The 27,468-nt window shown below is 44.1% G+C and overlaps 1 protein-coding gene across 1 annotated transcript in view; it reads right to left on the bottom strand.

Moving 5' to 3' along the window:
- Positions 1–1,411: 1,411 nt before the first annotated feature.
- The window catches only part of RHOJ (ras homolog family member J), an 85,471-nt gene continuing 59,414 nt past the window's right edge, over positions 1,412–27,468 (bottom strand). Inside the window, exons 2-5 of the mRNA XM_043556312.1 lie at positions 26,661–26,719; positions 16,134–16,298; positions 13,481–13,576; positions 1,412–3,596 (exon numbers count right to left, since the gene is read on the bottom strand). Of these exons, the coding sequence (XP_043412247.1) occupies positions 3,450–3,596; positions 13,481–13,576; positions 16,134–16,298; positions 26,661–26,719 (467 nt within the window). The 3' untranslated portion in view covers positions 1,412–3,449. The remainder of the gene's footprint in view (positions 3,597–13,480; positions 13,577–16,133; positions 16,299–26,660; positions 26,720–27,468) is intronic.

Below are 27,468 nucleotides of genomic sequence, written 5' to 3'. Positions count from 1 at the left end.
AATAAAAACATTAAACAAAAATTAAAAAATATATTATTTCCTTATTGATGGTTCTATGGCAATTGTGTATGGTTATATCCACTTTATCTGGCATTTCTCTTACAGACCAGAGATCTTCCAAGTGGTTCTTTGCACATCATGATCAGACATATTGTTATTGGAGTCTCAGGACCAAAATTTCCTTCCTGTCATATGTATATGAGTTATTTTTTGGATTTCCCAGTTTAGAGTTTCCTGGTTTAGGGTTGCTGTAGTTATTGCATTAAGTAATTCTTCTCTGAGTATAACTTTTCTTGGCAGAAATCAGCCCAGATTACTTACCGTGACATGCCTTTGACTTGTGTGTATCCTTTGTGTTTCCAAAATAGCCCAAGGAGTCCATTAATTCTACCAAGTAACCAACCATCTGATTGAAAAAAATATCAACCAAACTAGCTACTTGGTTAAGCCATTAGATTGAGATTACATTGTTGTATACTGTGCAGTTAAATTGGGATACAGTATATTGTATACTGTGGATTCCAAGCATACTGTAGATCAAACTCTTGTCTCTAGGTTATTACTAGTGTGACAGATTATCTAATTTATAGGGCCTAAGTTATGCATTTGACATGTGGCTAACATCTATAGAGTAAACAGATGCAACTCTGGTAATACACCTGCAAAACTACAACTTAACATCTGTGATTATGAATCAACTGTAGTGTGAGGTAAGCATACTCACCTGGGAAGCAGAATAGCTGAGATCTGTTCCAGTTCTGCCATAACACACCTCTTTTGACCCATCTGGACTTGAGTTTCCTCATCTGTACAATGAGGGGGTTGGACTATATTTTCTGGGGTCTCTTTTAGTCTGAAAAGCTAAGACTTTACCCTCCAATGGAGATCGGCTGCCCCTTCTTGACTTTGGAAGATTGTGTAGACCATTAAAGGATCCTTCTTCAGATCCTTCTTTCAGATGTCTTCTTATCTTTGGCGTCAGGATATAGTTTTGTTTAATCTTAAGGCACGAAACACTTTTCAGTGAACTACCTTTTGCCTTGAAACAGGGAATACATGGTTAATTTGGTGGAATGACATTAACTCATTTAGGTTGCTTTGTTCTTTGTTATTTTATTTAATAATTAGCTCCTAAGCACCTAAGGGCTGGAGCCTCTCCACCCAGACACTAACGGTCTCTCTCCGGGTTCTCGTTCTAGAGGAGAGAATGATCTTCCCACTGTGGACAAGTTAATCTCTGTGTTCCAGTAGGGAGATGATGGCTTGGGCAACCATTTGCCTGTTGAATGCACACATCTGGAAAATCCTCCTTGGTGGAGCAAATATACAGCATTGGATTTTTCATCCACATCAATGAGAAGTGAGGAGTGGCCCCTTAGCAAGATGTAACTATGCAATCATGCAACAAAAGTGGCTAACAGCACTTCATTTATTACAGGACTAAATGCTCATTGTTGTTTGTAAAGAATGAATCCATAACCTCTGCAGGGTTATAGTTTATGCACAGTTGACTTTCATTTACAGAGGCAGAAAGTCCTTGTCTTCTCTGTCAAGCTTTGACTTACAAAACTCCCGTTTTCTTTCAGTTTGGGGTGTGTGTGTGTGTGTGTTTAAGAAAATGTTTAGCAACTAGATGGGAGGGAAGAGAAATAAAACTTGCAATGTGGAAGAAGGGAAACACATTTCAGAAATTCTAAACAAACAAACAAACAAAACCCAAACAACTGAGGGGGTGTCATGGAAAGTCCTAACGGAAAAGACCTACATCATATGCTTCTTTTTTATGTGCTTCCTCCAAGAGCAGAAGGGACTAGAAAGACTGGATTTTTCCAACAGAAGGAGTGTGAATGCAGAGATTCTTCTGCTGAAATTGGTGTCATTTGATGTTGCAAAGAGGCACTTGGCTTATGCAATTGAAATAAAAAGTAAAGTGCCTACCTGGGTGTTTCCAGGGTAATTGTGAGCAAATAAGACTAATTAGGAGACTTTATAGTCTCTAATTAAAAGCTAGGAAAAAACTCACTCTGTGAAACAAGAATCCCAGGATGTTTGGAAGAAGCATATAGAAAGGGCACATAATTACTTTCTGGGGGCTTTTACTTCCCAAGACCGAAATTCCTGTTCTACAGAGCACATCATTTTGGAAGCAGGGGATAAACAGATCCAGAGCTGAGTATACACAGATCCATCCCCTAAATATACATTTGGGATAATGAGTGTAGGAAATAGGGAGAGGCAATATTTTTGTACCAGCTGTACTTGGAAAATGTCGTTTAAATAGAACTGGGAGCGTGCATGGGGTGAGCTGAGAAGCACTTCGGGTTGATGCAAGTGAAAAAATTGAGGCACTTTGCTTAACCTTTGGAGACTTTTAAACATTTGCTTTTTCGTGCCCTGTAGCCAGGTCTTTCTTTTAGATCAAGTTATCATTGGGCATGGGAGTAAGTGTGAATTCAAGGGAGGAAACAGGTCTGCCATGGGGAAGGGAGGGAGCAGGAAAGTTCACTTTGCTGAATAAAGAATATTTTAAAAGATTTTTAAAAGGTCTGTATATTCTCCCCTGGTCAGTTTGATTGAAAAGCAGAGAAACTACTTTCTTAAACACAGTTCATTTGTAGCTTGCCACAATATAAATATGGAAAAAAAAATAACGCTACCCATCAGCAAAAGCATTTCCAGGGTGAATCTTTGGCAAAAATGTGGACCCACAACAATTCAACCGGGTTCAAAAATCTTGGCTTTGTAAGTTTCCAAAAGTTTAAACATTTTCTTGTTTTCTTCTTACAGTCAGGCAGGCATTCAGAGGTACATATTGGTTCTAATAGCTTTGGTAGAAACAGGCTGAATATGGAAATGCATATAAAATACATTGTCTTTAGGCTAACTTGGTATGGATTTGTAAGGCCTGAGTAAATTGGTATATTAGTAAACTTCTTAGAACAATACAAATAAATGCAAGACACATAGGGGGAACAACAGATTCAGGAGGGAGGGTTAGTATGGTATTCCCGTGTTTTGTAGAAGACACTGGGTAAGGCCACTAATATAGGAACCAAGTTCCTTTTTTTTTTTTTTTTTTTTTTTTTTTTTTTGGTGATGATTTTCCATCAGCTTCACGTTCATGGGTGGGGGTGGGGGGGGATGCAAAATGCCACATGGTCTTTGCCTTTGTTTTCAGCATGGTCAGCAGCGGCACTGGCTGAAATCCGGGCTCTGCATTCTCCGATTTGGATGCTTCTGGCTGGTAGAGAGGACGGGCAGGTGGCTGACGAGTGTGCTGCTGTGCTCCTGGAGGGCGGGGGGGGGGGGGGGGGGGGGGGCGGGTGCTCCTGGCGTGCAAGGGCAGGCCTTCGTGCTTGCGAAGGGACTTCCTCTCTGGTCGTGCCCTCCTTCGTGGTTTGAGCTTGGTCTCACCCTTGGATGCGGGTGGAGGCCGGTCCCCAGCAGCCTCAGAGAACTGAACAGCAGCTGTGACACGCGCAGCAGCGTTTCTTCTTTTTCTTGGGGTGGAAAATGGTGAGGATTGCTTCATCAAAAACTGCTTTGAGACCTTTCTGAGTTAGGGCCGAGCACTCCAGGTAGCACTGCGCTCCGATCTTAAACACAAAAAGAGAGAAACGCGTGAGGGGGAAAGGAGAGAGAACAGCAGAGTGGTTTCAGCCCCCTGCCCTGCCAAGTGCTACCGCTCCTGGTCCCACAGACGGCCGGGGGTTGGGTTGGATTTTTTTTTTTTTCTCTTTTACATTTCCATTTGCATCGGCTATTCTAATTTTTGTATTTTTTACTTTCTGGTATTAGCAATAAATGGCCATGGATTGCCTTTGGTAAGCAGCAAGTTCTGAAAGTGATCCGTAACCGCTCATCCCGAATGTAAGAATACAACAAATGTACAAATTGAGAGAGGATTCAAAGCCAGTGATATGGTTTAAATATACTTTGTGAACAACAGGGCTACATGATGTTGTTTTTAGCACCCTTTCGTATGCATGCAGAATGTGTAAATCTGGTACAAGTGAAATGTATCTCCTTCTGTATGTGAGAAGGCAGTGTCAGCTTGGTTGGTAAAGCACATAGGAAGAGTGGGGGATGAGGTTTGCTAGGTCATTCTTCACTAACACGCACTGCCGATGAGGTCTCTCTCAGCAAGGTAATATCCAATTGATATTATTATTTGGTTTTAACATACTCATTTTTAAAATTTTTATTTATTTTTGAGAGAGACCGACAGAACACAAGCCGGGGAGGGCCAGACAGAGAGGGAGACACAGAATCCGAAGCTGGCTCCAGGCTCTGAGCTGTGAGCACAGAGTCTGACACGTGGCTCGAACCCACAAACCATGAGATCACGACCTAAGCTGAAGTCGGACGCTCAACCGACTGAGCCACCCAGGAGCCCCAGGTTTAACATACTCTAAAGGCATACTTTAAGGAGCTGAAAAACCCAAAACATGTACAAATAAAAATCATAAAATACATTTACTGACAAAGACACCCTCCTAGTTGGTATACATTCTATGTGTATTTAAGTGATTAAATATTTTGTTCTTGCTTAGGGCTTTATTTCAAAGCTGTTGATGATTTCATACTGTGGTGTATTTGGCAATCACAAAATCTCTTTGAGAAATACAGAAATTCAGTCCAGAACTATAGCTTCTTATTTAAAAAATAGCACGCCAGAGGGAGGCCTGCTTGGCTCAGTTGGTTAAATGTCCAACTCCTGATATCGGTTCGGGTCGTGATCTCCCCAGATGGGGCTCTGTGCTGAGTGCGGAGAACTGATTGGGATTCTCTCTCTCCCTCTTCCTCTCTGCCCCTCTCCTGCCTGCTCTCTCTGTCTCTCAAAATAAATAAATAAACTTAAAAAAAAAAAGAGAAAAACTGAAGAATTAAAGCAGATGCGGAAGAGGATAGTCGGATGATGGTGAGCCCCTGGAAACCATAGCAGATACGTGACTAAATCAGAATAGCAAAATTACATGCCTATTCCAGTAGCTTATGTTAACAAGGGGGGCAGGGCTGGTGCCAGACCATAGGGAGAGGTGAGGAATGCAGTGAGCTGTGAAGCACACACCCCCTCTAGAGCTAGCAGTCTTAGTTTTAGACCACTGTTGCCACGGTTCACTCACTGGTGCCCATCTTTGTATTTTTCAAGATGAGATGGACTTTTGAAAAAAAATTCTTTTTAATCTTTATTTATTTTTGAGATAGAGAGACAGAGTGCGAGCAGGGGAAGGGCACAGAGGGGAGGGAGACACAGGATCCGAAGCAGGCTCCAGGCTCTGAGCTGTCAGCACAGAGCCCGACGTGGGGCTCGAACCCACGAAAGTGAGTTCGCGACCTGAGTCGAAGTTGCACGCTTAACCGACGGAACCACCCAGGTGCCCCAAGATGAGTTGGACTTTTGGGTTTTTAGTTAATAATTACCAACTTAAAAAATGCTCTGTGGGCCAACCAAGGCAGGAATGTGGGATTTCTTTGTCAGCGGCCAGTCGTCTTGCAACTTGTGGAATAAAGGAATTTGTGGTTTAGCTTAGGATAGAGTGGGAACAGCCCCAGAAGGTAAAATGAACTGTTTAAGGGCACCCAGCCAGAAAGCGGAAGAACTGGACTAGAATCTGGGTCTCTTGGTGTGTGTTCTTTTCTTTGTTCCACGATGATCATCCTTATCCCTCAACTCTGCAGAAGTTGCTCAAGTCGACGATTAGCCCACATCCATGAAAACCACACGTGAAGTAAAGTTTTTCTGGCTGTGTCCGGATATAATGCACTTTTTTTCCCCCTATAAAGAATAGATACTGTATGAGCTAAAGGAAAATACCCAAAGAAAAGATGGTGGCTATTAAAAACCTATTTTGTGGATTCATTTCAAGGTTTGCCCTTTGGATTAAAGAATGGCTTTTGGAATCATTAAAACTAGTTAGATGCAAAAGAGGGATGAAAAGTAGAGAACATTTTCTTAATAATGTCATGAAATATCTTACATTTTGGGATTGTGGCCAGTGCTTGATATGAACATGTGAAATGCACCTTACTCTAGTGAGCATGTCAACTGAATGGCTGCTTGCAACGTGCTAGTCCTTCTCTGTCATCCTGAAAAAATACGCAGAGCGTGCTGTGGGGCCGTCCTACCTGGAATACCTCCCCGCTAAGATCACGAGCCTCACTTGATCCTGGAAATCACGGGAGACCTGGGCTCAGCTCACACATGGGGTTCTGGGCCCTCTGATCCTGCAAGATGGGCAGGGGCATTCCATCCCCCTCCCTCACCTCCCAGAGTGCAACTGACAGCATGGCAGGGCTTGCCCTTTGAAGGTGGAGGAAGAGCCCACACTTGTCTGTCCTAGTTCAGATATTTTGGAAGATAGTGAAACAGTAGATCAAGACATTATTGGGTAGCCGTGTTAATACAACATGGTTTTGGACTGATAGTCCCAGGAAAAGTAGCAAACAGGGTGTGATTTGGGAAGAATGTGTGAGAAACAGAACTCAGGGAAGAGGTGAGTGTTTCGTGAGGCGCCTGGGTGGCTCAGTAAGTTCAGCGTCCGACTCTTGGTTTCAGTTCAGGTCATGATCTCATAGTTTCGTGGGTTTGAGCCCCATGTCCGGTTCCGCGGTGGCAGCACGGAGTTTGCTTGGGATTCTCTCTCCTCTCTCTCTGCTTCTCCCCAGCTCACGGTGTCTCTCTCTCTCAAATAAATGAATAAACTTAAAGAAAAAAGAGGTGAGTTTTTGTTAACCATGTATCAGTGGTCTGAGGGTCAAAGAATTCGCAGAAGAAGGTACAGCCATGTTAGAGAAATTGCTAAAAAGAAACCACCTCATTTATGACCTCAACAATGTGAAATGGAAAACTGTCCCAAAGAAGCATGACTTTCCTTACAGTTTCATCTACCCCTTGGAACAAAGTGACCTACACAGCCAAATATTTAGAACAATCTGTAAGAACGCAGGATTTGTGGATCCTTGTTTAGATCCACATGTTATCTGTGATGTGCTTTGCCAAAACGATTTATTTTCCAGAAAAAAAAAATAGAGACTGAGGAATGTACACTGAGAGAACACTTTCCTAATAGCTTTATAATAGCTCAAATTTATCATCCCAAGGCTGGGAAATTTATCAGACGTGCTCAGAACATACAAGAGTCCGACAAGAAGAAATTAAACAAACCAACAGACAAACAAAACCCACGGTGACCAATCAAGTGAAAGAAAACCAACTACTTCTTCCAGGTTGTCTTTGTGGAGGTGGGACATGTTACAGAGTAAGATAGAGCATACCCTGAAAAAGACCATGAAGTCTTCCCGGCTGTAGACGCACCTGAGAGGCACACAAATTTAACAACAATTAGAGTTTCCTGAGCAAACCTCAGGTGTCACTGGGTCACTAAATCGTTGCAAGAACTTCGCAAGGTAGGTCTGTCACCTCGTTTGCAGTTCAGAAAAGTGATGCTAGAGACGATAAGTTACTTCCATAAGGTCATGCAACTGAAGAAGTGTCAGAGGTTTGAATCTGTCCCCTGACCCAGAGTCTTAACACTCTGTGGGGATGACGCTAGCAAAAAAAAAAAAAAGAAATGTGTCCGAAAGAGTAAAACTAATGAACAAAAGAGACGTTGTTTTGGAGGCAGTGAAGGTGATAAGAGAGGAAAGAAAGAAAAAGTTAAGCCATTTCCCTCTAAATGGAGAGGGGAGCAAATACTAATGGAATATACACAGTAAGGTGGTATCTGAAGAACCAGCTAATAACAGAGAAGTTCTCTATTTCTTACTTAAGAATTAGGAGAGGTACAGGCAACACGAAAGCCAAGAAAAAAAAAAGGAACCTAGTGACTTGTGAGAGAAATTTTATCGTAACAAGTTGCTGAAAGAGGCAAAATGTTTCTAGGCTGGATGGATTTGCAGCTGACTTTTTTAAAAGACTGTAAGGCAGAGATTGCCAAGTCAAGGGTGGATAGATAATGTAGTGCACCGCTTCAGTAAAGGTTAGCATGGAGGGGTGGGGATTGTGAAAAACTGAAGGATACATCCCTTGTCTGAAAGACTGTTTAAACGTTGCAGTTGATGAGGAAATGCTTGTGTTGCCTTGTGTTGCCAGAGCTTTTGGTGTGTGTGTGTGTGTGTGTGTGTGTGTGTTTAAGAAGTCAGAAATGTGTATCTTTATGTAAAGTGTCCATTGTTCAGTGTTGCCCACTAAATCACATTAAAAACACACATGTGTGGGAATGCAAGCTGGTGCAGCCACTCTGGAAAACAGTATGGAGGTTCCTCAAAAAACTAAAAATAGAACTACCCTATGACCCAGCAATTGCACTAGTAGGTATTTACCCAAGGGATACAGGTATGCTGTTTCTAAGGGGTACATACACCCCAATGTTTATAGCAACACTATCGACAATAGCCAAAGTATGGAAAGAGATCAAATGTCCATCGATGGATGAATGGGTAAAGAAGATGGGGTATATATATATATATATACATACACACAATGGAGTATTACTCGGCAATCAAAAAGAATTAGATTTTGCCATTTGCAACTATATGGATGGAACTGGAGGGTATTATGCTAAGTGAAATTAGTCAGAGAAAGACAAAAATCATATGACTTCACTCATATGAGGACTTTAAGAGACAAAACAGATGAACATAAGGGAAGGGAAACAAAAATAATCTAAAAACAAGGAAGGGGACAAAACAGAAGAGACTCTTAAATATGGAGAACAAACTGAGGGTTACGGGAGGGGTTGTGGGAGGTGGGATGGGCTAAATGGGTAAGGGGCATTAAGGAATCTACTCCTGAAATCATTGTTGCACTAGATGCTAACTAATTTGGATATAAATTAAAAATAAAATTAAAAATGAAATAAAAAAAACTACACATGTGGACTGATCAAAGCATTTGTGGGTGACATTTGGTTCATCACTTGCCAATGTAGTCCCTATGCTTTTTAAAAAAAAAAGTTTATTTATTTATATTGAGAGAGAGAGAGACAGAGCGAGAGAGCGAGCATGGGAGGGACAGAGAGACAGGGAGAGAGAGAATCCCAAGCAGGCTCCATGCTTCCAGTGCAGAGTCTAAGGCAGGGCTTGATCCCATGAACAGTGAGATCATGACCTGAGCTGAAATCAAGAGTTGGATGCTTAACTGACTGAGCCATCCAGGTGCCCCTGTACTCCCTATGCTTTAAAGGACGCCTTTTGCAGTACTAATTTCTCTATTTGGAAGTTTTTCCTCCCTCGCCCCTAAGTTTGTCCCCCTGATAAACTTGCCTTTATCCCTCATACTTGGCTCAGATGTCAATTGCTTCAAGAAATTGTCTCTGAGTCCTCCTTCCCCGAATGTGTCCATCACTCCCCACTCTCTGCTACCTCAGTACTAAAAGTATTCTTGGGGCACCTGGGTGGCTCAGTCAGTTAAGCGTCCGACTTCGGCTCAGGTCATGATCTCACGGTCCGTGAGTTCGAGCCCCGCGTCGGGCTCTGTGCTGACGGCTCAGAGCCTGGAGCCTGTTTCGGATTCTGTGTCTCCCTCTCTCTGTGACCCTCCCCTGTTCATGCTCTGTCTCTCTCTGTCTCAAAAATAAATAAACGTTAAAAAAAAAAAATTAAAAGTATTCATTCAGGTGACGTGCCGTTGTCTGCAGTCACCCTCTTCTTCTGGCCTATGGGCCCCTTGAGGCAAGGAGCTATCTCTCCTTCATTTCTGTGACCCAGAGCCCAGTTGTGGAGTGACCGAGTTTCAAAGACCGCGAGAGAAGGAAGAAACGGCCAGCACACAAAACAAGGAGGGTAACGGTGACTTTTGCAGTCTGTAGGCAGGAATGCAAGACTCCAGTTGATTAAGACGACTGAACATTGGGGCGCCTGGGTGGCTCAGTCAGTTAAGCTTCTGACCTGAGCTCAGGCCATGATCTCACAGTTTGTGAGTTCAAGCCTCACATCGGGCTCTGTGCTGACAGCTTGGAGCCTGGAAACTGCTTCAGATTCTGTGTCTCCCTTTCTCTCTGACCCTCCCCAACTCACGCTCTGTTTGTCTCTGTGTGTAAAGTACATAGACATTTTTTTTTTTTTTTAAGATGACTAAACATTGATTCCAGGATTTCTACAGTGATTTGGCTGCTTTAAAAATTTTTTTTAATGTTTATTTATTTTTTATTTATTTTTAATGTTTATTTATTTTTGAGAGAGAGAGAAAGAGACAAAGACAGAGACAGAGTATGAGCGGGGGGAGGGGCAGAGAGAGAGAGGGAGACACAGGATCTGAAGCAGGCTCCAGGTTCCGCACAGAGCCTGACACGGGGCTCGAACTCACTGACCGCAAGATCATGACCTGAACCAGAGTCGGATGCTTAACCGACTGAGCCATCCAGGCACCCCAGCAATTTTGCCGCTTTAAACCCACTGGTGCATACATGTTACAAAGCCAGCAGGAAACGGGTACCAAGACAAAGAGTGAGAACAATCATAAGGAAGGCGCGGGGTGAAGAAGATAGCAGAAGAAGGCAAAAAAGAGGCCAAAGGCTGAAAAAAGGGAAAAAGGCAAAGCGTTTTGTCAAGAAATACCTTAGGAAGTCTGAACTTAGAAAATCATGGTCAGGTTGAATCAGATGGAATTGAGAAAGTGAATGCCCAGTGAATTATAATCTTAGAGCTCCAGTGCAGCAGGGTGGCTGGCGCATGTGAGGTGTTCAGTGAGTTATTGACAAGTGCGGCCGGTAGTAGTGTGGACATGTGCCCATGAGGAAGCTGGCTGGGGATGAACAAATGCAATAATGCCAAGGAGAGGGAGGATAAAACAAGCAGAGGCATAACGATGAATATTTATTACCAATGGATGCAAAAATATTTATGTAAATGTGGTAGACTTTTGACAAGTGTAAAGAATGGTAACTATGTATGGTATGAAAGTGGCCTTTGAAAATAAAACGCTCTTTGCGGCCAAAGAGAGGTGATAGAAGAAAAATGCTCTGGAAATGTAAAGGTACTGACCCAAAGGAATTGAATATGAAAGACCTGAACTTGCAAAGCACTTGAACTATGGGGAGAAGATGCACATTAAAGTACAGGGCTTCAGTGTATAGAAACGAAGCCCCAAGACTCCAGGTTTCTTTACAGACTACAGGAGGGAGCAGGGGAACATGTGGGTTAAGGCAGCGTCATACCCCAGCTCTGCTGCTTTCTAGCGGTGTGACCTCAGCCTCTCTGAGCCTCAGTTTCCTCTAGGAAAGTGGAAATAATAATAGACACACCTCGGGGGGTTGCTGTGAGAATTAATTAAGACATGGCATGTGAAGCGCTTGGCAGAAAGCCTGGCACACTGCAAACACTCCGTAAATGCTAGCTGTTATTATCAACTACTTGACAGGAAAGTCAGGGAGCAGAGAGACTTAAAGCATCTCTATAATTACATGAATTGTGATGAAACAAGTTAAACTCTTGCTTGGATTTCTTCTAAATTGGGTTTCATAAGCTAAACACGATTCTCTCCGTATCCGAGAGCAGTTGCTAGGAGAAACTGGCAAAAGGCAATAAAGTGGTGAACTCAGCCATTGTTCCTAAAATAAGTACGAGACGAGATGGGAGGCTTTGGAGTGACTTCTTTTCAGAGGGAGAAACAATTTCCTAAATGAGAAGTCAGGCTAGGACACTGACAACATGATGGTGGAGATAGGACGGAAGCAGGGGAAGCGGAAACCAAGTTCATGCAGAAAGCTGGTGCTGAGCCTCTGGGACCTGCTCGTGAAAAACGGATAGCTGGGAATCACATACGATTGTTTTCGTGGCTTGATGTTTATGTACCTTTAGTGAGAGAAGTTAAGCTGAATGTTTGAGGAATAGGTAGAAGAACCCCCAGACATGCACCCATTTTACAGAAGGCAAGATAAATGGTTGGAGGAGACAGTATACATCATGGTCAGGTACACAGCGGTGACATCCGCAGATCTGGATTAGAGTTGCTTGTGTCATTATCAGCTGTGTGAATCCAACATTTTCATCTCCCTAAGACTCTGTTTCCTTGCCTGTACGATGAGACAAACACTGTCTGCTTCAGCGGGTTACCATGAGGCTGAAATGAGACAGAGCCTGTAAAGGGCTTAGTATCCCAAGAACTCGATGAATGGCTCATACTAGTAGTTGTAAAATGACATTCACAGAAGTAGGAAGTGTTGTCTCAAGTACTTGTGAAATATCCTCATGTATTGTGTCCATATAAACATAATTCTACTTAGTTCATTTCTATTCGAGTGTATCCCTTAGTTTTGGTGCCTATAAGAAAATTTCCAGAAGAGAAACACACACATTTTTATTTATGAAGAATTTGTATATAATATTTTTCTTGGCCAGTTTAAAAGGGTGACTCCTATTCTGCCCAGGGCACGCAGTTTTGCAGGGTTAGTTACTTTAGGAAGTAAAAGAGGGGCGCCTGGGTGGCTCAGTCAGGTAAGAGTCCGACTTCGGCTCAGGTCATGATCTCACAGTTTGTGAATGGAGCCTGACGCTGGGCTCTGGGCTCACAGTGCGGAGCCTGCTTTGGATTCTTGCCGTCTCCTCTCTCTCTATCCCTCCCCTGCTTGCGCTTTTGCTCTCTCTCAGAAACAAATGAGAGAAACAAACAAAAAATAATACTGGTTTAAAAAAAAAGAAAGTAGAAGCAATTTCTGAAACTTCTAGTCTGGGTCTATGGGTTTGCGACTCTATCAATGAGGAAGTGACTCAGGTTATGGAAATATGATTTAAAAGCCTCCTCTTGCATAAAACACCTCCTCTAGTGTCCATTTTAGTGTCTGTTTTTGCACACATCTTGGTGGTCATTGGGAGACAAAGATTTGGTCTAAAAAAATTCCCCATCAAAATCACCATTCGTGTTAAGCTCTCAAGAATGCAGAAAGGTCTGTGATGACAGTTTCAGCTGTGAGTTAGTTGCTATTATCTGTCCTTAGCCACTTGGATTCTCCAACTAGTTATCTTCTTTCTGGTCCACGTGAGTGCTCTAGATGCTGTTTGTGAGATAATCCGGCCGCTCTAAGTGGCTATTCATTATATGGTGAGAAATATTGAACAAATATAACCCTGCCAGATGCTAATCTAAGTTTTCTGCAAGAAAATCACTAAATACCTTTTATGGGGTCATTTAAATAAATTACATTGATAGTAAGTAGTGAGATGAGTCCCTTTATTCACACTAAATACATATTCTAAAGTGGATATTCTAAATGTTGCTAAATCAAGTGACAAGTGCTTCAGGAGTTGAAATTCACCAAGTTTTTTTCTAAAAGAAAAACAGACAATGGTGGCTGGGAAGACGCCAACCAAACGGTCCCTTCCAGTGTCACTAGAACAGAGGGGACAGTATGAAGCAGACAGAGGATCCTTGAACACACTGCACTTTAAAGCAAAAGTCCACGTAGCTCACTCATTCCAAACCATGCACCAAATTCTTCCGTCAGCATATATTTCAAATCAAATCCAAATCTGACTGTACCGCTTTCGCAAGCTTCACACCGTGCTCGTAAGTGAGAGGTTTCTCTTTCATATACAGCAAACGGGCCAAGGTTTTGGGGTCATCGCGGAGATCAATCTGGCAAAACAAACAAACAAACAAAAAAAACAAAAAAAGAAAAAACCCACGCGTGATAAGCTTACTTATTTTTTTAGGCTAAGTAGATATTTTAAACCGTGATGTGGTAGAGATTCTTCCCACCACCACTTTGCGTCTATGAAGTTGCCGACTGACTTTTCTTTAAGGAGGTGCATACATACACATGCCCATATTACATCGAAAAAATAAAGGGATTTCTTTGTAAATGTCAACATCAGGTTTTCCATGTGCTTTCTTCTCCAAAAGCAATTCCCCCGGGGGCTAGACTCACTCTAATAATTCTGTGGTTGTTTCAGGCGTTTTTGAGATTTCCTACTTATTCTTAGATCCCACTTACAGGATATTACAATGATTGATCAGTCTTATTACCTTGCAGTGATGCCTCATTTGATCCCAAATTATATTACTCATTTCTTAATGTCTATTTCCTGGCTCTGAATACATCTTTGTCTTCACCCTCACGGGGATAAAGATTTGTCTCCTATGAGGATATTTTAAGGAATGTTGATGCAGACTTGGAAGGCATATCCTAAAGAGGAATTTCCAAAGGTCTACCTAAGGAATGAGCATTAATCTTTTCAAAGGTAGAACTACTTTGAAAATAGCCTGTATGTTGGGATTAGTTTTCATAATTTAATTAAATATTTTAGTTGCTTTACAATCTCACTGTGTTGGGGTGTCGGGTGGCTCGGTTGGCTAAGCATGTGACTTTGGCTCAGGTTGTGATCTCACGGTTTCTGAGTTCGAGCCCCACCTCGGGCTCTGCACTGACAGTGTGGAACCTGCTTGGGATTCTCTCTCTGCTCCTCCCCCACTCCCTCTCTGTCTCTCTCTCTCTCAAAATAAAGAAATAAATAAACTTAAAAAGATCTCAATGTGTATGTGAACCTATGCACACATGAATGGGTGTAAAGGTGACTTTTAAAGAAAAACCGAGGGGTGCCTGGGTGGCGCAGTCGGTTAAGCGTCCGACTTCAGCCAGGTCACGATCTCGCGGTCTGTGAGTTTGAGCCCCGTGTCGGGCTCTGGGCTGATGGCTCGGAGCCTGGAGCCTGTTTCTGATTCTGTGTCTCCCTCTCTCTGCCCCTCCCTCGTTCATGCTCTGTCTCTCTCTGTCCCAAAAATAAATAAACGTTTAAAAAAAAAAAAATTTAAAAAAAAAAAAAAAAAAAAAGAAAAACCGAAATATTTATACATTAGAGTACCATTTATAAGCACATTGCTCTGCTTTAGCGATCTGTGGGTTTTTTCTTTTTGGTCTATTTATTTATTTAAAAAAATTTTTTAAAATTTATTTTGAGAGAGAATACATGCTCGTGGGGAAGGGGTAGAGAGGGGCAGAGAGAGAGAGGGAATCCCCGTCAGGCTCCGTGCTGTCAGCACAGAGCCCAGTGTGGGGCTCGATCTGAACCTGAGCCAAAACCAAGAGTTGGGTGCTAAACCGACTGAGCCACCCTCTTGCCCCTCTTTTTTGGTCTTGATTGTCCAATGTAGTGCCACCAGTTATAAAAGAGGCGCGAATCGCACAGAGAGGTTTATGTCCTGTCACATATTTTGGCAGCAGGGATCTGGGCTCTGTCAGTATGGTCAAACATCATCATCTGGAATTAGGGTAAAAGCCTGCTTTTAATCAATTCTCTTTCAGAGTAGAAGCATTAACTATACTCTGATTTTTGGATGTGTTAATCTTCTGTCCATATCTTCTCTAGGAAATGCTTTTACTATTTTTAAAAATTTCTCTTTTCAGTCAGAATATAAAAGGAGAAATAGAAAACAGGAACATATGAAACAGATAATAATAAAACCCTTCCATATTATTACATTTCTGTGTCTTTGGATAGTAATTTAGCAAAATTATAAGAAGTAGGAACAATCTTGAACACATTTGTGCAATTGGCTTCCTGTTGGTAATTCAAATTATAGAACTTTATTAGCTTTCAAAACATTTTCAGGCCCTTTACAGCCACAGGTTTGTTTATCTAATACATCTGTTTTTAACTGCTTTCCTAAGATCCAAAAGACCAAGAGGTTTAAAGGGAACAGAGAAGAGTGAATTTCTGTCTTTCTCCAGTGGTGTTATGGAGCTCCTGGAGTAATGTGCCCATTTGGACTTTTGGGGTCACTTTGACATCCATACCTATTCTGTGACTTTCAAACAATTGTAGATTTCGGATATATAAAAAAAAAAAAGATTAGGTAATTAACGCGATCGACACCCGCACCTCGTTCCTCTGGCTCAGGACTGGAGAAGGGTGTCTACTTCAAAAAGTACTTTGTTACTTAAAAATAAAGAGCAGAGGGATTAATTTTTAAAGATCACATCAAAACCTCCTTTTCGTGTAAATAGCTCTATTGTTCTTTCGACCACGAGCTAAATAATCATGCAGATCTTAGGCACGGCTGCTTCTGGGGTTGATACATCAGACACACTCTTCCCTAGTGTTGGTGAAATAGGCTGTTCAAGAGAAGCCTGGTCTTTCCTTTTTTGCTGCCCTCCTGCCCTGCCCACCACACCTTGCCATCACCCGCCTCTAACCTGGGTCCCTATGAGGACGTAAGGCACGTGAGGCATGCAGTCCTTCAGCTCCGGGACCCATTCCTCCTGGACGTTGTGGTAAGAGGCAGGATTTACGACAGAGAAGCAGATCAAAAACACATCTGTGTTGGGGTAGGAGAGCGGCCTCAGCTGGTTGTAGTCCTCCTGCAGGTAGAGCAAAGAGTTTGTACAGACTCGGGAAGGCGGGCCCTACGTGCTTGAGTGTTCTGGGCAAGACTCCACCACAGCTCCCCGTGACCTGCTCCTGCTCCCGCCCTGGGATCTGGTGGTTCCCTATAGGCATTGCTAGAAATAAAGGAGCCATCAGTCAGAAAAACACCTTTTTGCTGTGTATAGAGATTGTAAATAGCACCCCCCCCCCCCACACACACAGTTTCAAAATTAAAATTTATTTATTTATTTATTTTGTGAGAGAGAGAATGCACACGCTCATGTGCGGGTGCACCAGCGGGGGATGAGAGAAGGATAGAGAGAGAGAAGGAGAGAAGAGCGAGAAGGAGAGAGAGAATCCCAAGCAGGCTCCATGCTGTCAGGCCAGAGCCTGACACGGGCTCAAACTCACAAACTGTGAGATCATGACCTGAGCCAAATCAAGAGTTAGATGCTTAACTGACTGGGCCACTCAGGTGCCCCGTAAATATCTTCCATTTAGGAAAAACTTAGGAAGCAATTTTTTAAGGAGCTTTAGTGAGATAATTTACATACTGTAAAGTTCACCCATTTAATGTGTATAATTCAATAAGGATTATTACAGTTCCCCGTCGCATTGTGCTGTATTGAATGGAGTTGTGTTGTATTGAATGTGGATTTAAATTAGTGCGCAATCGGCTAAGGCACAGCAGTTCTCTTCTTACACAATTTAAAAAAATTCCATGCAAATTTAATTTAGAATAAGCTAGCTGTAAATATAAAGCGAAGAGTTGCTGCCAAATCAGACGGCACACTTTTGTAGAAATATATTGGGTGAGGGTTGAGAGTTCAGAATTCGGGGTTTCCTGTGAAGTCTACCTAGAGGCCACAGCGTGGCCTAAATAATAAAATACCAGATTGATTCTTCTTTCCCCAGGTTTCAAACCAGAATATGTTCTGGTTGGAGAGTTCTGGCTTACGTAGGTTGTTCATGTATATGCTGTCAGAGCAGAAGAAGATAAAGACAAAGTAAAACATTGGAACATCTCACCTTTGGGAAGGTGTCAGCAAGTAACTTTCACCGTATGTGAAATGTTCTAGGAGGTTCCGAGGTAAATCTGCTATTTCAATATAACGTTTATATTTTTGTAGAATTTAGTAACACATAAGCCAAAAGTAATGTTATGTGTGTGTATACGTGATATTACAGAAGTATACACTATGTATACATACATATCTGCACACACCACAATATGACATACTTGTCATACACACCATGGATCGTTCATATATATATGCACAGTACGTACATACATAGGGCAACCAAATCTGTATGTTCACACTTACCACATACACATAGGCATGTGCAACATAGCGATTCATTTACTAGGGTCCTGACTCCTCTTCTTTTTTTTTTTTTTAAATTTTTTTTTTTCAACGTTTATTTATTTTTGGGACAGAGAGAGACAGAGCATGAACGGGGGAGGGGCAGAGAGAGAGGGAGACACAGAATCGGAAACAGGCTCCAGGCTCTGAGCCATCAGCCCAGAGCCTGACGCGGGGCTCGAACTCACGGACCGCGAGATCGTGACCTGGCTGAAGTCGGACGCTTAACCGACTGCGCCACCCAGGCGCCCCCTGACTCCTCTTCTTAACATGAAAAAACATTATTAGACTCATATATGCTCGTTGCAATTCAAATATGTAATCTCTAATAGTTTTTCCTCTCTTCCTAGAGGAAGCCATGGTTTAACCGTATCCTTTTGAATATTTTATATTTATTTACATATGTAACAGACATGTGTTCATTTTAAAAAAGATAAATTGATTACATAGTTCATATCGTTGTATCCTTTGATTATATGTGTGTGTATACATATATATATATCTAATGTTTATTCATTTTTGAGGGAGCGTGAGAAAGAGAGTGTGAGCAGGGGAGGGTCAGAGAGAGAGAGGGAGACACAGCATCTGAAACAGGCTCCAGGCTCTGAGCTGTCAGCACAGAGCCCGACGTGGGGCTCGAACTCATGAACCTCGAGATCCTAATGTGAACCGAAGTCGGACGCTTAACCAATTGAGCCACCCCACCGCTCCTAAGCAAAGATTTTTAGTTACCCAAACAAAATGCAGCATAAGATGGCAAGGACGCGGAAAAATCCAAGTCCTCGAAAATAAACTAAAAGAATATAAAAAAAATCACGGATCGTGGCTCATTTATCACTTTTCTATTAAAGCAAATAAGTAGGAGCTGGGTGCATTGCTGAATAAACACTGGTCACAGTGGACAGCTGGGCCCGGCCTGCTGGCTGCATAGCAGCTGAATTGTGCCCGTGCGTGTGTGTCGTGTATGTGGTGGTGGTGATGGGGGGGGGGGGGGGGTGACAGGGCAGTGGGGAAGTGGACAGCCCATTTCTTGTCACTCTCCCCTTCTCTTTACCCAACGAGCCCTGTAACCAAAACTTCTTGCCCCTGGTCTCTGCACTGCTTTCCTTTCTCGCTGGGGCTTTCTGTTAGAGGGGAGCTGTGAGGCTGACAAGCCAAGAACTCTCCTTCCCAGGCCACAATCTACAGCTGCTCATGGTACCCCACCTGCCCTTTGCCACTTCATCGTCCCATCTGGATTGTGAAAAATGGAGCAGGGACCATCCTGGCTTTTGTTTTTTTGTTTTGTTTTTTTTTCCTCATGCCCCACTTCTACTCTGTCCACAGCGAACATTCCATCAATGCCGTTGACTGATTGGATGACACCAGGTTCTCTGCAGTGAATTGCCAACGAACACATGGCTTTTCTGTGGGGCATTTATTGCAGGGTTTTCTTTAGAATCACCTGGGGAGCTTTAAGACCATCCTGACACCCTGCTGCCTCTCTCCCCACACTCCGGGACCAATGAAATCACGATTTGTGGAGAGTGGGCCTGGGTAGCTGGGCATTCTGATATAATTGGTTGGAACTGGCATGGAGTTGAGAACAAATGATTTGCATTATCTTTATCTTCGTCACTGAGGATGGATCAAGGGCTTATTACGAAGGGCCAGGCATTGTTTCACGCACTTACGTGTCTTGAATCCTCACTAGCACCGGAGACATGGCAGCATCAACATTCATATTTCAGAGAAGAGGAACGTAAGTTCAGAGAAGTTCGGTAGTGAACGAATGTCTCAGAGCTATTAAATACTGGGATGGGCTCTTTAGCCCGAATCCAGCTCCAGCTCTTCATTGTGACCCCATTATTTGTTTCAGCTCAGAATGTTAAGCAGCAGATTAAGCATTTTTTTTTTGAAAATTCAGTTATCTGGATATCTTAATACGGATATATATCTTGACCTAGGAATCTAAGAAATATTGGACCTTCGGATATAGGATCTATTTCATGGCCTGCACTTGCTAGAAATTACCAGCAGATGGCAGCAGACACTGTATATTTAAACCCTCAACGCCAACCGACAAAATTGCACGTTCAGAAGGGTCACTACTGGATCAGGTAGGAACAAATAACTGGTGGTCTGAAAGGATCATGTTTATCTGATTTTTTACCTAGAAGCCATCAAAGGAATTCCGCTTACATTCTGGAAAAGTTAGGAAGACCAGGGTTTGCCTGTGGGACTGTGGGTGGGCATGGGAGAGGAGTTTGGGTGTTTTTGATCATTTACCCTCCTGGCAGGGTAGCCAAGGCCCTCAGCTGAGTGACTTCTGACCTTCGCCTTTAGTGGGCTTTATCTTGCTCTGTGTTCTGGATATCTCTCCTGTGGAAAGCTTAGTCCAGCTGTGTAACTCTGGGGTGCCAGGGTGGCTTAGTTCGTTGAGCATCGACTTTGGCTCAGGTCATGATCTCACCGGTCATGAGTTCGAGCCCCACATCAGGCTCTGCACTGACCGCTCAGAGCCTGGAGCCTGCCTCAGAGTCTATGTCTACTCAATTTATTTGGAAGTGAGACAGGTGACATTTCTCTTGCTCTTGGTTAGCTCTGTGATAACAGAATACCAGAGAGTATTTAGTTGACTGAATTGGAGAAATACAGATGAGGGCTGCAAGAGGTTTTAGAGATCAGTGCAGTGGCTCCCAAAGTGTGGCCCCTGACCAGCAGCCTTGGTCTGGGAGCTTGTGAGCAACGCACATTCTCAGGCCTTCCCCAGCCCTCCCGAAGCCAAGGCCCTGGGGATCGCCTGCACCGTATGTGGTGCAACAAATTGTCCGGGTGACGCTCTTGCAGGTCAAGTTTCAGAACCGCAGCTTATCATTCCTTCCCTCTCAGCTGATTTTGTGGTTTAAGAAGTGAAACTCTAGACAGATTGAGTGATTTAATCAGGGCTACAGAGCAAACACACCTTTGAAGGAGGTTCACACCTGGACCGGCAGGACTCCCGTCGGCCCCCATTTGCCACAGGCTATGGCGATGAAATGTGGCTGAGGGTTCAGCATTAATAAAGGCAAGTGTCCTCGTGAGATGGAGGGCTGGGTGCTGGAAGGCTGGGGGATTTGAATTTGTATCAGCTGATGAGTTTTTCTCACCAGGCACATTCCGAGCCTGGGTTGGATGACCACATGTTGGGATGATGGGAAGGGGCTCTGGGAAATGAATCGATGGTCTAGCTGGTATTTCACGCCCCCCATTATCATGTCGAAGCTGAGAATGGAAGACCAGTCTTGAAGGCTTCTTGAGGAGACAAGGTGTTACTCTAAACTTGCGACTTGAGTGGGGCTCTGGAGGGCTAAAATGGGCAAGGAGGCTGGCTGGCTGGCTGGGGGTCTCAGGGGATAGGGAAGGATTTGGGTCAAGGTGGACTCTTGAGTACTTTCCACCAACTTTACCCCAAAGGCGGGAGACTGGTTTGAAGGCAGATCTGGTGCTCTTGGATTGGGCAACTATTAAGAAACTACAGCTCAGGGACAGCCTCATCAGATGGCCAAACACCCTCCACATGTGTCTGGAAGAGCCACGGCATGATGGCCCAGGTGGGGAGCAAAGTGAAATTATTTGACCAGTCCTCCTCAGACCTTAGGCACACTCGAGTCGTGTTAATGTGCAGCTTCTCATGCAGCAGCAGGTCTGGGACGAAGGCCACCGATTTATTTCTGACGAGCTTCCAGGTGATGCCGATGTCGCTGGTCCAGGGACCACATGTTGAGGGACAGGAGAGTTGCACTGAGTCTCCCCTAACCCCACCGCAGCCCACACCCACATCAAATTGGATGTAGAATTCGGCTTCAAAGTCCTCCTGGGCTTAGTGACATTTATCCCAGATTTTAGCACATGTCTCATTTTCAGATTCTCCCATCAAGTACACTCCTATCTGTCAGGCTTGGTTTGGGAAATGTGGGTAACATCCAAAGGGTGGGAGTGTAGCATAGTACTTAGGAGCATGGGCTAGGGGGACGCATTCTTTGGGTTCCAATCCCAGTACTGCCTGTGACTACTCTGTGACGCTGGGTAAATTCTCTCTGCCTCAGTTTCTTCGCCTGTAAAATGAGGTCGATAATAGTGCTTGCCCCATAGGGTTGTTTGAGAATAAAACGTGTTAGTATGTGTAGACCGCTTACAGCAGAGTCTTGGATGTATTAAGTTCTTTGGGGGTCAAGAGTCCGTCTTGTCAACAACGGCTGTAGTGTCCCTACCCTCATTGGCTCCCGGGGCTGAACCCGAAATTAACTTTTTCTAAACTGAGTAGTAAAGAGACCCAAGTGCTTGCATACTCCGATTGCACCTCTGAATCGATGTCTCTACGGCTCCATTTTTTTTTGTAATTTGAGAAGAAATAAGTTTGTGTCCTAAGGTTACTTTTACCAATAACTTGTCACGTGAGCAAACTTCTTTCACATCCTCCAAATTGCACACTTCTAAAACCACGTGAAGATGCACGTGAGCAAGAAGGTTGGGTTGCTTATTGAGGAAAAACATTTGTGTTGGGGCTTTAGGCAAAGCCTAGAGTTTGTTTTAGGCAAACTTTCCATGGAGGATCCGTGGAGGATGCCAGGTTCTGTGCTCTTGATGGCCCCATTGGGTCAGCCGATAGCAAAAGGGAAGGCTCGTGTCCTTCCAAGTGGACCCTGGGTTGCCATTAATGGACCCCACCTGTACTTGCCTCCCTGCCTGGCCACTTGCCTCTTTAAGCCCTTGGGGGCCGAGGGGCTTCAGAAATCTGGGCAGGTGAAGACAAGCAGTGTGTAGTCTCAGCTGAGGGAGGGGCGTGGCTGATGGCCTTTCTGTTCCCACACTTCCACGGTCACGGGTGACAGCTGAGCTGCTGGGGGCTGTGGTTTCTCTGCGTCATCCTGTGCTTGCTGACAAATAGCACTGCATTGTGGGGGGCCTGTGTACAGAGAACCTGGGGGTTCACCCTGCTGAGAAACGGGGCTCCCGACACCAGGAGATCCTCATTCCTCCCTGGAAGTGCTGCCTTTGAGATATGTCTATCCTGGAGTTGGGTCTGAGAGGCCACAATCTGAGCAGACCTTCACCCACATGGCTCGTGTGCCCACCGAGAGCGGGAGGCAAGATGCCTCACTGCGGTGGCTGGTTCCACTCTATGTGGCCGGCAGCAGGGTGGGAAGACGCCTGGCTCTGAGCCATGACCCGGGACACACCGGTTCGGCATTCCTCAGCTGGCAAATGCCCAGGCTTTGCCGCAGCGTCCCCACCCCGGCACCCTCGTCGTCCCCTTAGTCTCTAATGACGCACTCGAAACGGACTGGCCTGCAAGTACGTCATGGAAAAGTTGGCTCTGGGATTCTTTGTAGCTCAGCCAAAGATCTGAGCCAAAGATGGGCCGTGCAGCACGACCTGGCGAGACCTAGATAGGTTTGGCTTTATGGGCCTGGCCTTCTTGCCTCTCCAGCGTCAGCTAGGGGGTAACCTGCAGAGTCAGCCTGCGAACAATCCCTCACGTTGCCTCACTTCGCGTTTGGGATTCCACCTAATAGAGGAACTCTTTGTTTTCAAAGGATTCCACTTGAAGTCCCAATATTTGTTTGCTTCAGGGATTCGGGGCGGGAGCTAATTTTAATAGCAGCCGCCATGTGCTGGCCGTGTATGCACGTGGCTTCACTATAGACCGTCTGTGGCGAATGCTTGGCAGGCTCGTGAAGGGCCAGGAGCACGTCCGAGGAGGGCCTGGTGGGGCTGCAGTGGTGTCCGGGGCAGACTGGACATAGCAATGTGGACGGAGCCGGGTGCGACCGTTTTTGTCTTGGGCTGACTCTGAAGGCAGAAGTACTGAGTTCCTATCACATTTCCGTTCAGAACCTGTGCCTCTTGAGGTTGTTTTCATCAACGCCGACCCACAGTGAGCTCAAGGCACAGAGGAGGGACACTACTCCTTGGTTTACTCATGTAGGAAAATCGAATGATTCACAGCAAGACAGAACTCTATAGTTGGTTTCAGAGACTTATTTCCTTTTGTGCGGTTCGGGAATGAATCAGTTGGTTGTGAGATCACCTCTCTTTCTTCTTAGTAACTCTGGCCATATGAGTATGTTTGAATTAGTTAAATGTTCCTTGAGCGTGTGACCTCAGCGACATTTGCTAGAATATAACTCAGGATGATGGATTATCCTGCCCGAGGCTGGGAATGGAAATTTGGGGATCATGCTTGTAAGTTAAAGCTGTTACAAAGCCTTATTGGCAGAGTTGTAGGACCATGGGAATCCACTCAGGTTAGGGTTGCTTTCTGCTGCAGCCTCTGAAGGGTGAGGAGCCATGCTTTGACCACCAAAGACTTCCAGAGTCGTGTTTCTCAAATTTTTATTGCATACGGATCATGTGGGGATCTTCTTAAGATGAATTTTCGGATTCAGTAGGCTGGGGGGTGGGGCCTGAGAATCTGCATTTCTAACACGCTTCCTGGTGATGCCGATGCTGCCGGTGGGTGGGCCGCACTTTGAGTGGCAAGGTTCCGGAACAGTGATTCTGACAATACGGTGTTCCGACCAGCAGCAGCAGCACCAGGAAATCTGTTAGACGTGCAAATTCTTGGGCCCCATTCCAGACCCGTAGAATCAGAAATTCTGAAAGTGGGGCTCAGGGGCTGGGTTTTAACAGGGTTCACAGGTGATTCTGACATCTGCTCAAGTTTGAAAACCACCATTATCCTGCAAAATGAATTGCATGTCACCCTTTAGTGTAACACACTCCAATATTTAACACTGCTTTACTGCTGGGAGGTCTCCCTTGAGTCTAGCCTCCCATCATTTAGCTTAATTACTCCAGATCTTTTAGGCCTTCTTGAAGTCGTCTATTAAAAGTCCTAATCATAGAATTTTAGGGCCTAGAAGGAACTTTAAGATGTGTCCTGACTCCTTTTCCCCATGCTGCACGCTCCCCTGTGAACCTTGTCCACCTTTTGAGCTTTCAAAGGAGCTGATGGAAAGCATTAGAGTCAAAGTTAAGTTGAAGAAGTATCTATAACCCACTTGTTGTGACATTTTATCAGTGCCCATCACTTCACCTCTGTCGGAGGTTTGGATCATTCTACTTCCTTCAATTTGGAGTTTAAAGATATTTCTATACTGCCTTAGAGCTTCAACTCCTATACTCGTGTTATTTAAAATTTTTTTCTAAAAAGGACAGCAGTGGGAAAGAATAATTAAACTCCATAGGCGCTTTTAAACAGTTTTATTGGATTTGAAATTAAACAGAGGCCTGGGGAGGTTGCTCCAGGGACAGTGAATGCACAGAAGCTAACAATTGTCAGGGGTTTCTATAGAAGAGGGGAGCGTGGGGACACAGGGAGCTTTTCAGAAGGCAAGAGGCTTCAGAGTCAGGCAATAATCCTTGCCGCATGGAACTTTTCAAACTAGATTATATTCATAAACTCTGACTACGGGAGTGAAGGGTGTAAACTCCTCTCTCTTTCAGGCTGTGAGTTTCTGATGAATGGGGACAGCCTAATGACTCTACAACTGAACAAAAGTAGGCAAATCCATTCCAAACAGCAGTGTACCTCTATTGCCAGGAGGCTTTCTGGTGGAGGCACAGTTAAGCAGGAGGTGCCCGGAGACCCTTGTACTTTGACTAGAGGAGCCAAACCAATTTTCCCATTTGGGCATTTGGAGCATCCTTTCCTAGTTGAGTGTCTTGATATTGAGGTGAGAAGTCTCTTTCCCCACCCACTTCCTGAGAGTAGCTGGCTACAACAGCCATCTGCAAACAAAGGGAAACTGGACACTCTTACGAGTCTTGAGTCTGGTGCAAGATTTTCCAGTTCCCCACTGCCCGGGCCTGCCCAGCATCAGCCTCTGGTGTCCCACAGACATTTATACGTGGTCCTTGCAAATGCACACAGAAATCCCAAAGAGAATTCCATTTATTCTTAGTTTTCCTAGTGGAGAGTTTTCAAGTTGAGCAAAAAGACATATCTGCAGATAATTGTGGGAAAAAGGCCCAGACAAATGCATAACTACAAAGAACAATTAGCAGGAAACTCACAGTGGGAAAGAGCCTGGTGAACGTTCACTCCAAAGGACTTAAGATGTATGAATTTGGACAGACTGAACAACCCGCTGATTTTGACCTAAATAAATGACCCAATGGTAACAAGAGCTCTATGAAAGAAATTGGGCCACGGCCATCAATTGCTTAACCACTTTGCCTCCAACCCATGAATTTATAACATTAGAAGCCTTTCAGAGTGGAGTGTGGGGTGTGAGGAAAGAAAGGTAAGGTGGCATTTTCATCTAAGTAGGGCATGTGCTGACTGAATCAGTGTTGAGGGTTCTTTCTAGTCTATGGCCTTACATAATTGGTTGGTTACATTCTCCAACCTGAAGGCATCTCTGACAGAGTGAGAATATTTCAAGAATCTCAGAGAATTTAGAGTCAACCTCCGGTTGTGCAGGGTTGACCCTCACTTCTGGAAACCATTCAGGATCCTGGTTTTTCTTCTTTCCAGCACTTAATCCCTCTCCTGTGCTCCCCTCCCCCCCCAACGCGCCCACCCCCCAACTCTTTTTGGACCTTTCCACAGCTCATTAGGCAATTCATATAATGGCTGGGCAAAGAGTATAGCATGAAAAAAAAATGAGTGAAACTAATATGTATAAAATTGACTCATTAATCCTGAATCTGGCACCGGTATGGGCAGGAAGAAATTGAGACTCTTGGCAAATGTGTTATTTTGGTTACTGATAACCATCCAACAATGAATTGTTACTTGCCTATCAACACCTCGAGTAACGTTTCTTTGAGTTACTTTTTTTGTGATTATAAATGTTTTTATGATATGAAGAACATGCCTTTAGTTTCACTTAGACAGACCATAAATTTGCCCCGAATGATCAGAAAATTTAATATCTGTACTGCTAGTCCCCCTGTGCCTAGCCAAATGGATCATTCTCCCCACTCCCAAACCCTTGATGAATCAAAACAGCAAAAACGTACCTGTCCTGCCGTGTCATACAGTCCGAGCAAATGTTGCTTGCCTCCCACTGTCACAGTCACTAGGGGAGAAGAGAAGAGGAGAGTCCATAAATGCGAGCTTCCATCAGGAGGCTTCACATGTCTCCATGCCAACATCTTCCTGGGAGGCAAGGATAAGCATATGCCTCACCCATGTATATTCTAAACCAAGCCGACAGCATGATTTGCAAGTGAAAGGCAACCTTGGCCTGCAGTGAGAGCAGATGAGCTCAGCCAAGTCCAAATTTCTCAACTGAGATGAATATCACTTGTGCCACTAGGACACTCTGTAGGCTACTCATCGATCCCCATTAGGCCCTGGAATATCAAGATCCTGAAGCAAAAGGATGCTGGACCCTTTCTTGGTTAGGGTATTTTTTCCTTTTCCTTTTTTTTTTTTTTTTTTTTTTGTTGGAGCCACCTTTCAGGATACAGAATCGTGTAAGCAACTTCTCCGTTTGAACTCTCTCTGCTTCTGTCTGTCCCTGAAATATTGATTAAGCCACGAAAGCACAGAATAGTAGCCCACTGACATAGTTTAGAGTCTATAAGGCAAAGCTAATAATGAAACGAGAAGGGCTTCACCTTCATTTTAAAAAGGTTTTTTTGGTTTGTTTTGTTTTTATTTAAAAAAAAATTTTTTTTAATGTTTATTTATTTTGGGGACAGAGAGAGACAGAGCATGAATGGGGGAGGGGCAGAGAGAGAGGGAGACACAGAATCAGAAGCAGGCTCCAGGCTCTGAGCCATCAGCCCAGAGCCTGACGCGGGGCTCGAACTCACGGACCGC

The sequence above is a fragment of the Prionailurus bengalensis genome, chromosome B3 (assembly GCF_016509475.1).
Source record: "Prionailurus bengalensis isolate Pbe53 chromosome B3, Fcat_Pben_1.1_paternal_pri, whole genome shotgun sequence".
Lineage (NCBI taxonomy): Eukaryota > Metazoa > Chordata > Mammalia > Carnivora > Felidae > Prionailurus > Prionailurus bengalensis.
The sequence above is the reverse complement of the archived record's forward strand: the minus strand, read 5'-3'. Positions and strand labels throughout refer to the sequence as shown.